This window comes from Eubalaena glacialis, chromosome 14 (genome assembly GCF_028564815.1).
Source record: "Eubalaena glacialis isolate mEubGla1 chromosome 14, mEubGla1.1.hap2.+ XY, whole genome shotgun sequence".
Lineage (NCBI taxonomy): Eukaryota > Metazoa > Chordata > Mammalia > Artiodactyla > Balaenidae > Eubalaena > Eubalaena glacialis.
The window spans coordinates 61,892,897-61,905,713 of NC_083729.1; the positions used below are offsets into that span (position 1 = coordinate 61,892,897).

Consider the following 12,817-nt stretch of genomic DNA (forward strand, 5'->3'; position numbering starts at 1 on the left):
AGAGACCGTCTTTTTCCCATTGTATAGTCTCGCCTCCTTTGTTGAAGATTAATTGACCATAGGTATGTGGGTTTATTTCTGGGCTCACTATTCTGTTCCATTGATCCATATGCCTAACAATGTATGTTGAAGATTTTCCATACATTATAAATCTACAGTGTAACAGTTCCATTATTTTTATAGCTGTATAGTATTCTGTTGTATGTCTATACTTAACTTACCCGTTTTCTATGATGGACATTTGGGTTGCCTCTTGTGTTTTGATCTTACAGTGATGTAAAATGTCCAGATGTTTCATTTTTTAATTTTAATTAATTAATTATTAAAATTTTTATTGGAGTATAGTTAATTTACAATGTTGTGTTAGTTTCAGGTGTACAGCAAAGCGAATCAGTTATACATATACATATATCCACTCTTGTTTAGATTCTTTTCCCATGTATGGCCCGATGTTTTAAAATAAAATTGTTTAGATTTCTTTGTGCTTTGTTAAATCAACTTACTTGGCCACCTTAATTCGTACCCTCCCACTTAAGGCTTAGACTTGGAGGTCACCACCTCCCATTTCTGATAGGACAGCAACCTACTGGATGATGAATTTGGGAACCAGCTCTTTTTCCACGAGGAAGAATGTGTGCCTTGTCAACATGGAAGCAGCTTTGACCTTGCACTCCCTCCCCCGTGCTAATTCCTGACCTGGCTTTCTGTCTTTGGGATGGCAGCAGCTCTTTCGGACCCCACACTTCTCTTCTTCTCACATTCCAGTGGCTTGGGAACACAGCACAGCCAAGAGGGATGACCAGGTCTGGGGAGGCTGGGCAGCGCATTTTTCTAACAGTAGGCTGCTGAGGCCCACAGGGTTTCCTTCCAGCCCACCAGGCTCCACACACACTCAGAGCTCGCTCCCAGGCAGCCCGTGCAGGACCCCCCCAGGCTCGTCCTTGCCTTATTTGACTGCTACTGAATCCTGCCTGCCACACTGGGCCACTGGTTGGTACCCACCGAGTGTGCAGCATCCCTGATGTGCAGAAGGCCGGGGCGCCCTAGGGTCTGTGTCTTAGCCTTGGTCTCAGGATGGGATGGGTCTCCTCAAGGGTCTGGACCCTCCCAGGTCCGAGCCCTCTGAATAACACCACATCTTCTCCGTCCTCCGTGAAATGAATGAATGAAAAGTGGCCGTCAGGGTTTCCGATCGCGGTCAAGCCTCAGATCCGTCCCCCTTCCCTCCCTCCTCCTCCCTCCGTCCTCCTCCCCGCAGTTCGGCGGGGCTGCCCACCCAGGGGAGGCTCTGCCTCTCTCGAACTCGGGAGCGTGAGCCCACAGCCTGCTCCTTAGGCTTAGGGATAGGCGGCCTGCTTCCAGCCTTACCTCCTAGCAGAGTGGAGGCCTATGAAGCCGCTCAGGCCCTCGGAGGGACTGACCTCAGGGCCTATGCAGGGGTGGCAAGTGGGGGTATTTCATGGCCCAGAAAGACGTTAAAGGGAGGAAATAACAAGCAATCCTGCTGGCCGCGGTTCCTCCCGCCCGGAGGTGCCTGGGCTGGCAGGGGTGGGGCCGGCGCTTCCTCTTGCATTTCCTCCCATTGTTCCCGCCCCGCTTCCGGGAATTCTCCCTGACGGGGGCCTGGGCGGGCGGGATGCCGGCGAGGGAGGAGAGCCGGTTGCGCTCTGCGCCCTGACCCGCCGCGCTCTGGCCGCGGCCTCCAGGGTCCGGAACCGGGGGCCCGCCGGCAAACTAGCTGTCTGCTCCGCCAGGTCTGCCATCGCTCCGCTCCCCTGCCGGCCCTGCCTCCCGCCGCCCCAGGCTGAAGCCTCACAATTGCCAAGAATTGCCGCTGGGAATCTGGGGGCCAAGTCTGTCAACCAACAAATAATGCAGGAGGCTGCAAATAAGAAAATAGTTTATTTGGGATTTTAAGAATTGCAATTCGGGAGACGCAAATTCGGGTACCTGTGAAAGTATTGGGAGAAAGAGAGGCTTATAAAGACAACAAGCCAGGAGGTTGTTAAAAGTTGCCTGGCGAGAATTGTGATAGGATCTGAAAGTATTTGTGCTTAAAGAATCACAGGTTGTTTTAGGGTAGGGGTCTATAAGTAGATAGACTCTCCTGACTTATTTTAGGGAAAGGGTCCGATAAATATCTGGAGTTTCGGGCAGGTGTTCTGGATGACTCCATCAGGTCAAAAGGTCAGATTCCATCCAGGCTGAGACATATGTAAGTCACACTTGATTAATGGCCTCCCAGCTCCATTTTATAGAGCTCTCTTACCAATACCAACTCTATTTTGATTTTCCTTTCACAAGTTCTAGGGCAGGATCCACCATCAACCTGCTCAAGCAAGTCCCTCCGTTCTGCTGCCCCAGTTTCACAGTGTCGCATTGTTACCCAGAAACTGGGTTTGCCTCTTGGTGGGTGTCGAGCCAAAAGACACAACCAAGTCAAAGACCGGGAGAAGGAAGGATTTATTACTTGCAGCAAGTAAGGAGAACTTTGGGGACCCTTCCCAAAGCAGTGTCTCCCCGGAACAGCAAAATTGGGGAAGTTTTAAGCTATGGGTATATGCATATTCGTGAAGGGGCTTGGGCAGTAGGCAGAGTCCAAGCTTTAGTTGACTGAAGGCATGAAGGTCAGAAAAGGTCAACGTTGCCATCTCTTAGATTCCAGCTGATCTGGTGGTTGAGTGCCTGAGGGGGGATTTAAATTCTGAACAAACAGCTCAAGAAAGTGCTTTAGGCTAGTCTTTGCCATTTAAATAGAACTGGGAGTCTTCACAACTGGTTTGTTATCTTTGCTATTGTTACTTATGCCTTGATAAGTTTGTCCTTTCTGTTCTCTTAAGATCATTATTACTGAGATCTATTCAAGGACGAGCACTGTGGCCAGGATTCGATCACAAAATGGTTTAGGCCAAAAATGGCTTCTCTTATGTCAAGGAGGCCATGCCTGGTTCTCTTTCTCTGGGGACCCCCTACCCCATCTGCTTACAGCATGGATTCAGGGGTTCTCTGCACCTACTGTCTGGTTTTTTCGGCGTTGCCCAGGTCCTAAGGACACTTCAGTCAACACACTGATGACAGGGGCCTTCCCCTCGCTGGCTCTGGGATGGAGACTCTCCAGGAGGCCCAGTTTAGTGAGCTATGGTACAAGCCTGCTCTGTTCTGCAAAGGGCTATAACAGAAACCAGTCCAAATTCTAGAAAATTCGATTCCTAGCATCATGAGGGGTGTTAGAACCCTGGAATGAATATCAGCAAACATCTCTCCCTTTAGCCCTATTAAAAAACAAAATTCAACTAAGTAAATTTGAAGATCTAATTGGTTTTTTATTCAATGAGTTATGAATCTGGTAGTGTCCCATCTAGAAACTAGAAAGGCACTCCAAGGGGTTGTGCAAAATGGAAGATTTTATAGGCAGAAGGAGGGTGGGGCAAGAAGGTATTAACAAAAGAATATGAAGGGTTATTTTTAAGTCAGGACATCAACTTTTTTGGGTGGGGAACTGACCGGCAAGGGTTTATCATGCAGATTGCCTCGTCTTCTTCTGGGTGGGGTGGGAGTGGGGTGGAGATGGCCCACACGACAGATTACCTTTCTGGTGCTTGACCAGAACATTCTAGACTGACCTATTAAGATTACATTTCTGGGAAAGGTTGAAACTGCAATTAGACCCGGTATTAAATCTAGGTTTGGGATTGGCCTCGGCCTGCAGCAACTTGAAGCAGGATTTTGGTTCCCCAGCCAGAGATTGAAGTCAGGCCGCGGCAATGAGAGCGCTGAATCCTAGCCACTAGACCACCAGGGACAGTGGCCAGTGACAAGGCCCTGGCCTGTTGGCTTTGTAGAAATGAATTTCCACAAAGAGGCAGACAGTAGTGAAATAAGCAAAGTGTTTATTAGGAGGAAAAAGAGTACATGTGAATAGACTCACAGGGGTGGGCTCAGAGAGAGAGTCGCGCCCTCATGGTAGTTTGAATCACTTTTATGGGGCATTTCGTCCAGGTTTCCTCTGGCCAATCATCTTGCTTTGCCCGGCTCTGTGTCTGTATTTGGTTTAACTCAGGGTCTTCCTCTGTGTGTGTGCGCGCATCTCTCAGCCAAGTTGGATTCTAGTGAAGAGGCCTATACGTAGGTTGACATCACCTACTATGTGGTGGCGCCCCTTCCTTTTTGACCCCTGAGGAGCCTTTCTTTGCATGTGTAGTTGGGAAGGCATCCTTGACCTAGAGAATGAGAAAAATGTGGTCTCTTTGTCTCTTATCTGGGCAGGGCTCAGCTCCTCTCTGCCCCTGCCATTACTGTTATCTTAAAGTGTCCACGGGAGGCAAAGTCCAGCTATTTACCCTGTTCCTGTTATTTCTATCTGGAAGTGTAAAGAGGAGGCTGGCTGTAAATGTCTAACCTGGAGCGCATCTATCTCCTGCCTCATACCTTTTGGCAATTGTGAATAATGCTGTTATGAACTTGGGTGTACAAATATCTCTTTGAGTCCCTGATTTCAATTCTTTTGGGTATTTACGCAAAGTGGAATTGCCAAATCATATGGTAATTCTATATTTATTTATTAAAAGCTTTGTAGTGTTTTTTTTTGAATTGTATTTATTTTTGGCTGTGTTGGGTCTTCGTTGCTGCGCATGGGCTTTCTCTAGTTGTGGTGAGTGGGGCCTACTCTTCGTTGCGGTGCGCGGGCTCTAGGCGCGGGCTTCAGTAGTTGCAGCATGTGGGCTCAGGAGTTGCAGCGTGTGGGCTCAGTAGCTGTGGCTCGTGGGCTTAGTTGCTCCGCAGCATGTGGGATCTTCCCGGACCAGGGCTCGAACCCATGTCCCCTGCATTGGCAGGCAGATTCTTAACCACTGCGCCACCAGGGAAGTCCTGGTAATTCTATATTTAATTTTTTTGAGGAATCGCCATGCTGTTTTCCATTCCAACCAATGGTGTGCAAGGGTTTCAATTTCTCAACATCCTCGTGAGCATTTGTTTTCTGTTTTCTGATAGTAGTAATGGATGTGAAGTGGTACCTCATTGTGAGCAGCCAGTTTTAATAATCAGCCCATTAGGTCAAAATGGAAGTTTTATTTCATCAGTAATAAAAACTCATATTCAAATCAGTTGTTATAGAGACCAGAAAAAGGAAGGTCCCAGATAATAGGTGTGCTATTTATCCATTGGAAAAACAAAAAATTAACAAGCAAATGATGAGAGTACACCTGTGGCTGGTCATTGTTTGTGTCCTGGCAGTAACGTGCAGGAAGCACACCCAAGTCCGATGTAGGCACTGGGCAACAGTTCTGGTTGACACAGGCCACTCGCTGCCCTGATTTCCTACCACTGCTGCAGGATGCAGTTTGCTCACTTTTTAGCTTAGGGACACAACCTTTTTCCTTGGCACTCTTTGAAGGGTACCTTCACTGAACATCAGGTGGTGACCTTCTCTTTCCTAAGAGCCCCTCAGTCAGAGATGCGGCCTCAGGTGTGTGCGGGGTGATAGTTTCTTGGGAGTGGGGCATGCCTCCCCTGCCCCAATTTTCCTTTCTCCCTGTCCCTGAAGATAGGAAGGTCTGTGTGTTTTTCACGTACCGTCATTGCTGGCTGAGCTCTGGGAAACCAGTGTAGATGGTCTGTGTAGCTGTGGGTCAGGAGAGCTGCTGAGGCAGAGGAGGATGCGGATGCAGTGGCGGCGAAACTGCCCCTGCTTTCAGGAGATGCTGCTCTGGTGCGTTGTTCAGGTCTGATGGGCAAAACAACCCAGGCACATGGGGTGGCAGGGCTGGGCCTCTGGGGGGGGGGGCGGGGCAGGGCAGAAGGGGTCAAAGTTGACCTTGGGGGAAAGTGTCTCTTGTCCTTCTCGTGCAGGGAGAGGGGCCTGGTCTTCCAGGGATGGTGATGGGGTAACTGGGGGCAGGGCTGCTGGGGGAGCCTTGAGGGGTCCTAGGCATTCTAGGCAGATCAGTTTGTCTGTGGGGTGTCTGTGAGGTGGCCGTGGTGAAGGGTATACGGGAGAGGAACTGGGCACATTTGGCTGCTTTTCTACAGTCTACTTTTCTCTCCTCTCAGGTTCCTGGGCGAGGCCAACGTCCCACTCCGGGAGGTCCTTGCCACCCCCAGTCTGTCTGCCAGCTTCAATGCCCCGCTGCTGGACACCAAGAAGCAGCCCACAGGGGTAAGTGTCCACTGGCCTCTGCATCTGGCCGGTTTCTGTCTGAGGCTTTGCCCTCCTGACCCCAGCGGTGTGTCAGAGTCCAGCCCCCAGCAACCAGGCCCGGCCCGCCCTGGCTCCGTGTGCCCGGGAGGGGCTCAGGGGTGGAAGGGATGGGAGGGGAAGAGGAGGGACCTGGCCCCATCCGCAGGGCTCAAGTCAGCCTTGCCTCACAGCAGCTGCCTGCCCCTGGGTCACCTCCCGGGATTGGTTTTTCACTGGAAACCCGAGGTCTTCCCAAGCTTCTCGGCAGCCTTGGTTATGGCGCCTCGATCTCCCTGGTAGCCCTTCCTCACCATCCAAGTGCCTTCTCCAGATCTGGAATATCTGAGTCATCTGGGTCACAGATCACAAGGGAAGGGGAACAGACACCCCCCTCCCCTGCCCACCAGGACCTGTCAGACCCCCTTCCCTTCCTCCATAGTCCTTCCTGCTCCTCCGCCAGCCTTCCCAGGGCTCTCCCAGTCCTCCCAGACAATTCCCAGCCCTCATCTCTGGCCTCCTGTTATTTTTAGTGAGCTAAATATATCCTGCGGGGTTCTTTCTTCATGGTCGGTAGAATTCCTGACCTTCCCTCTGGGTCAGCCCCACCTCCCAGGAGGCAGTGCGGGAACTAACAGTCTGGAAGTACTTCCTCCCAGCGGGGCCCTGGGGAGTCTCTCAGACAGAGTGTGGCTACCTTGCCCGGTGGGGTGTGTGCATGTGCGTGTGCGTGCGTGTGTGTGTGTGTGAGGTTGGGGGCTCTTGGCTGGCTTGGTGAGTCAGGAAGTGGCTGGTCTGGGCAGAGCTCTGAATGGAACCACTGCTGGGAACTGGGAGCTGGAGAAAGAGAGTGAGTGACTGAAGTCACACAGTGAATCGGCGTCCAGACTGGGACACGAATCAGGGGGCACATGTCCTGAGCTCTCAGTGGTGGAAGGGACGTGAATGGACTCCTGGTTCACTGCCCTTCTGATGCTGACATTTTCTCCTAAGGTGCCTTAGGCCAGTGGTGGCTGGGATGCTTCCTTGGCGGGGAAATGCCTCTTCCCAGAGAATTCATCCCTTTCTCAGACAGTGCTCACTGGTAGAACGTTCTGGTTCAGTGCAGGGTTCGCTGAGCCTGTCTCCATCACCTCCTGAATCGCTTTTGTCCTCCCTTGGAGCCCTTCAGTCTGCTAATGTTCCCTGTAGTCGGGAAGGGCTCCGGGACTGCTGAGCTGCCCTTCTAGGGATCCTGAAGGGGGCCAGAGCTGGCTCCTCTGAGACGCAGAGCACGAATGGAGGAGTGGCAGGCATCGAGGCAGCTGGGGAAAGAGGTATTTTGAGTCAGGGGATCTGCTTGGTGCTTCTCCACGGCGTCTCAGGGACAGCGCTGCCTACTTTGCTGAGTGTCGGGCCCCCAGTGCCTCCAACCGGGGTTTCTCGCTTCCTGGCTGGGCCGCTCAGTCATCTCCTCACTCGCGCCCTCTCTGCATCTGCGATGCTGTTGTTTCCTGCCAGTCCTCCTGCACCTGCTCCCCTCCAAGCTCAAAGGCGCACCCAGCCGCTGAGACACCTGACCATGGGGCCGAGCCTGGCTGTGACTCCTTGGATGCCGCACCTCTCCTCCTCTCGCTCTGTGTTCCCACGCTCTGTCTGCACTTCCCGTGCGCCAGCTGGGAGCTGGCTGCCTTCTCCTCCCTGGGCTGGGACCCCTGGCTGTCTGCAGAGCTTGCCACTCTGTCACATACCATGTCTCCAGGAAGGGGCTGTAAGAGCCACAAGGTGATGGGTGGGTGCTGAGCATGGGCTCCGGGAGCTGGGGTAAATTAGGTTCCTGGACCCACCTCCAATGTGTGTGTGGAGGCTTCTCCATACCAACCAGCGATGCTCCGGACACCAGCTGGGTGGCCTGCGATTCAACTCAATCCTGACACTATCTACCTGGCCATAGCATCAGATCCTACAGGTTAAATGCTCAGTCCTTCCCCCCACCCCCCTTCAGGTACCAGTCGCAAGCCCAGGCTGTTACCTGTGCTTCTGACCAACTGGCTATAAATCAGAGGTGCCCAAAGCCTCCTCCACAGGTTCAATGAATTTACTAGAGTGGCTCACAGAACTCAGAGAAACATTTTACTTACTAGATTACGAGTTTATTTATTTTTTTATTTTTAAAAATTTATTTATTTTATTATTTTTGGCTGCATTGGGTTTTCATTGCTGTGCACGGGTTTTCTCTAGTTGCGGCGAGCGGGGGCTACTCTTCGTTGCAGTGCGCGGGCTTCTCATTGCGGTGGCCTCTCCTGTTGCAGAGCACGGGCTCTAGGCGCGCGGGCTTCAGTAGTTGTGGCGCACGGGCTTAGCTGCTCTGTGACATGTGGGATCCTCCCAGACCAGCGCTCGAACCCGTGTCCCCTGCATTGGCAGGCGGACTCTTAACCACTGCGTCACCAGGGAAGCCCTACCAGTTTATTATAAAAGGGTATAACTCAGGAATAGCCAGACAGAAGAGACGCACAGGCAAGGTATGGGGAAGAGACACAGAGCTTCCGTGCCCTCTCCAGGAGCACAGCTCTCTCCAGTCTCCACATGTTCTCCAACACAGAAGCTCTCTGAAACACAGCCTTTTGGGTTTTTATGGAGGCTTCGTGACTTAAGCGTGATTGATTAAATCATTGACCATCAGTGTTTGATTCAACCTCCAGCCCCTCTTCCATCCCCGGAGGTTGGGGGTGGGACTGAAGTTACAGCCCTCTGTTCACACAGTTGGTCCTCCAGGCAACCAGCCCCATCCTTAGGTGGGGTCCAAAAGTCACTCCATTAACATAACAAGAGACCACCTTTGTCACGCTCGGCACTTAAGAAATTCCAAGAGTTTTGGAAGCTGTGAGCCAGGAAATGTGGACAAAGACCAAATATATATGAAAAATATATTTTGGTCATCTCAATGACCAAATATATATGTCTTATAAATCACAATATAGCATGGGACCTCCTCCCCTGAAGCCCAGGAGGTAGCTCTGGCCTGTGGAGAGGGTCCAGGACCATCTTCTAGCCCCTGTGATAGTGCTGAGTCACACTGCAGCCCCAGGCAGGTCCCAAGGCCCTCTGAACTGGGGCTCCCCACCCGGGGCCTTGGGCTGGTTGCACGGCAGTTGGGAGCACAGAGAGCTGGGGGTTTGCTCAGAAGGGACAGAGAGCCCTGTCAGCAGCTGTGGATTCTCACTGGCCCTTTACTGAGGCCGATTTCTGGGCTGAGTCCGATGGACAGAGCTTGCCAGGCATCCCCTGTTGGTGGTAGCTCGGATGACCTCAGAGGGCCAGAGGAACCTGCTGATGGTGTGAGGGGAGTGAAGTCAGGGCTTGTGGGATCCTTAGAAAACCCCAGAGGGACTGAGAGGAGGAGGAGGGGCCTCTGCAGGCTGGCCTGTGGGCTCCATCTGCCTGTCACTCGGTATTCTCACCCAAGTCCCTTCAGATGTGGCGTGCTGGGCTGTGTGCCATGAGAAGATGCCAAAATTATCTGGATGCCTCTAGACTTAAGGGGAAAACACTACCCCTGTCCTGGGGGAGTCTCCAGGCCCACGAGGATGCTGGACACACATGGAGGAAAGAAGCAACATACTCACAAATGTATTTTGAGAGCAGCTTGCTAATGAGGGTGTGGATGATACACCACGAAAACCATGACGGAATCTCCTCAGCCTTAAATGCCAGAGTTAGGTCAGGAAGGGAAACCCACTGGGTGACAAAACACGTGAAACCCACTGGCGGGGTGGGTCGGGGAGGCAGGAGGGCCCTGTGTGTTGGGAGCAGGCACCGAGGTGAGCAGACACAGTGCCCTGGTGAATCCCTGAGTTTCCTTCAGGTGGTCTGAAGATGCTGCCGACCACCCCTGCCTCAGCTCAGGGCCACATCTTACCCTCTGCTGGCTGCTGGGTGTCGTCTGAGGGCAAGGTAAATAAGACCCAGGCACGTGAAGTGTGTTGGGGGCAGTGTGGGTGGGCTGGTCCAGGGTTTGGTCCTGCTAAGCTCAGTGTTGGAGAGCGGTGGCCCAGGAAGGAGGCAGCAAGCAATGGGGCTGAACATGGCAGGGTGGGCGAAGGACCTGGGAGCTTGGCCCTATAACCTGTAGGAGGATCTGATGGCGTTGTCCTCTGTCTCTGCCTGTCCTGGTGTCCTGGTTTCCTGGGCCCTCTTAGCCTGGGGGCCACACAGGACCTTCCAAAATTCTGTGATATTGTTGACAGAATGGCAACATGGGTGAGTGAAGTTATCTGCTCCAGGGCAGCGTGCTTTGATGGACACGTGACTGACTGGCAGTGGCCTTGTGATAGGATGTATGCATGGTGGTGCTGGGGCTGAGGACCTGAGGGACAGGGCTGTCGGATGGAGCACCTTGATGTGGAGGGCCTTAAAGAGGGTCCTACCGGGGGCTATGGGCCAAAGTCATGGTCTAGGAGAACGTGGAGCTCACATACATCCCACAGAAAGAAAATCTCAGCTCTGGTTATGTCTGGAGAAGGAGACAGGCTATGAGATATGATGTCCCAGTGAGGATGGGAGGTCCTGACCCTGAGTGGGGCCCACAGACATGCCCCCTTTCCTTTAGATCTCAGTAGAGCTAGAAGCCTCCAGTATTAACCAGCTCTGGTCCTGAAGCAGTGGACCCTGGAGCCTGCCCCCTGCTGGCGAGATCTATTCTAGATCCTGGGTTCCAGATCCTCAGAAGCTGCCAGGGATGTTCCTGTTGTTTCCTTTTTTTTTCACACACACTGTATTTTATTTTTACAAGAGATAAATAAACTGGCACCAAGCATTGTAAATGGATGACCACAACAAAAGCAACAATGATTGCAATTACCAAACAGGAAACACACTCATACTATGTCATAATATTGACATTCAGGCCAGTAATCCTCCACTGTAACAGCTCCTTTACTTTGCAGTGAAAATTGACTTGTATATTTTTTGCCTTTGAGTCCTTGTGAGATTTTTTTTTCATTCAAACAGAAAGTCACAAAAATTATAATCATCCTCATCAGTTCACTCAGTCCCATGTAATTAATTTTTTTTTTCATCTTGATCTTTTGTTAGCACTTTTATGAATTCATCATTTTTCATTAGAGTTCTGAAAATGCTTATTCATTCAGTTCAGCAGTATAGTCAGTTACCAGAAACCTGTACTTGTCAGAGTCTTTTCCATGAACTCCTTGAAGATGAAACCCTTTTATAGGAACTTTTTTGAGAAAGCATCAGAGTACACCCAGAACTGTCTGTAAATGACAAAAGACTTAAAAATGACCACGGTTAAAGGTTTGATGAAAGTTCATAATAATGCAATTGACAAGGAAATTTAGTTACTTCTGAGATATACATTTTAAAGTAATAACTAGAATTATGACTTATAACATTATAAGATTTTTAGAAATTTTTAGAAATTTCATGTAATGTCTGAAATATTTATATTAACATATTTCCATACAAATAACCCAAAGAAAGTTTAGTATTAGTTGTTTTTTTTTGTTTTTTTTTTTATACTGCAGGTTTTTATTAGTCATCAATTTTATACACATCAGTGTATACATGTCAATCCCAATCGCCCAATTCAGCACACCACCATCCCCACCCCACTGCGGTTTTCCCCCCTTTGTGTCCATACGTTTGTTCTCTACATCTGTGTCTCAACTTCTGCCCTGCAAACCTGTTCATCTGTACCATTTTTCTAGGTTCCACATACATGCATTAATATACGATATTTGTTTTTCTCTTTCTGACTTACTTCACTCTGTATGACAGTCTCTAGATCCATCCACGTCCCAACAAATGACTCAATTTCGTTCTTTTTTATGGCTGAGTAATATTCCATTGTATACATGTACCACATCTTCTTTATCAATTTGTCTGTCGATGGGCATTTAGGTTGCTTTCATGACCTGGCTATTGTAAATAGTGCTGCAATGAACATTGGGGTGCATGTGTCTTTTTGAATTATGGTTTTCTCTGGGTATATGCCCAGTACTGGGATTGCTGGATCATATGGTAGTTCTATTTTTAGTTTTTTAAGGAACCTTCATACTGTTCGCCATAAGGGCTGTATCAATTTACATTCCCACCAACAGTGCAAGAGGGTTCCCTTTTCTCCACACCCTCTCCAGCATTTGTTGTTTGTAGATTTTCTGATGATGCCCATTCTAACTGGTGTGAGGTGATACCTCATTGTAGTTTTGATTTGCACTTCTCTAATAATTAGTGATGCTGAGCAGCTTTTCATGTGCTTCTTGGCCATCTGTGTGTCTTCTTTGGAGAAATGTCTATTTAGGTCTTCTGCCCATTTTTGGATTGGGTTGTTTGTTTCTTTAATATTGAGCTGCATGAGCTGTTTATATATTTTGGAGATTAATCCTTTGTCCGTTGATTCGTTTGCAAATATTTTCTCCCATTCTGAGGGTTGTCTTTTCGTTTTGTTTATGGTTTCCTTTGCTGTGCAAAAGCTTTGAAGTTTCATTAGGTCCCATTTGTTTATTTTTGTTTTTATTTCCATTACTCTAGGAGGTGGATCAAAAAAGATCTTGCTGTGATTTATGTCAAAGTGTGTTCTTCCTATGTTTTCCTCTAAGAGTTTTATAGTGTCTGGTCTTACATTTAGGTCTCAAATCCATT

The 12,817-nt window shown here is 49.8% G+C and overlaps 1 protein-coding gene across 15 annotated transcripts in view; it reads left to right on the forward strand.

Annotated features, from left to right (window-relative positions):
- DYSF (dysferlin) overlaps positions 1-12,817 on the forward strand; it is a 235,980-nt gene that overhangs the window by 40,585 nt on the left and 182,578 nt on the right. For all 15 annotated transcript variants that reach the window (XM_061210962.1, XM_061210975.1, XM_061210972.1 and 12 more), the window contains exon 4: positions 6,052-6,157. In XM_061210962.1, coding sequence (XP_061066945.1) covers positions 6,052-6,157 — 106 coding nt within the window. The remainder of the gene's footprint in view (positions 1-6,051; positions 6,158-12,817) is intronic.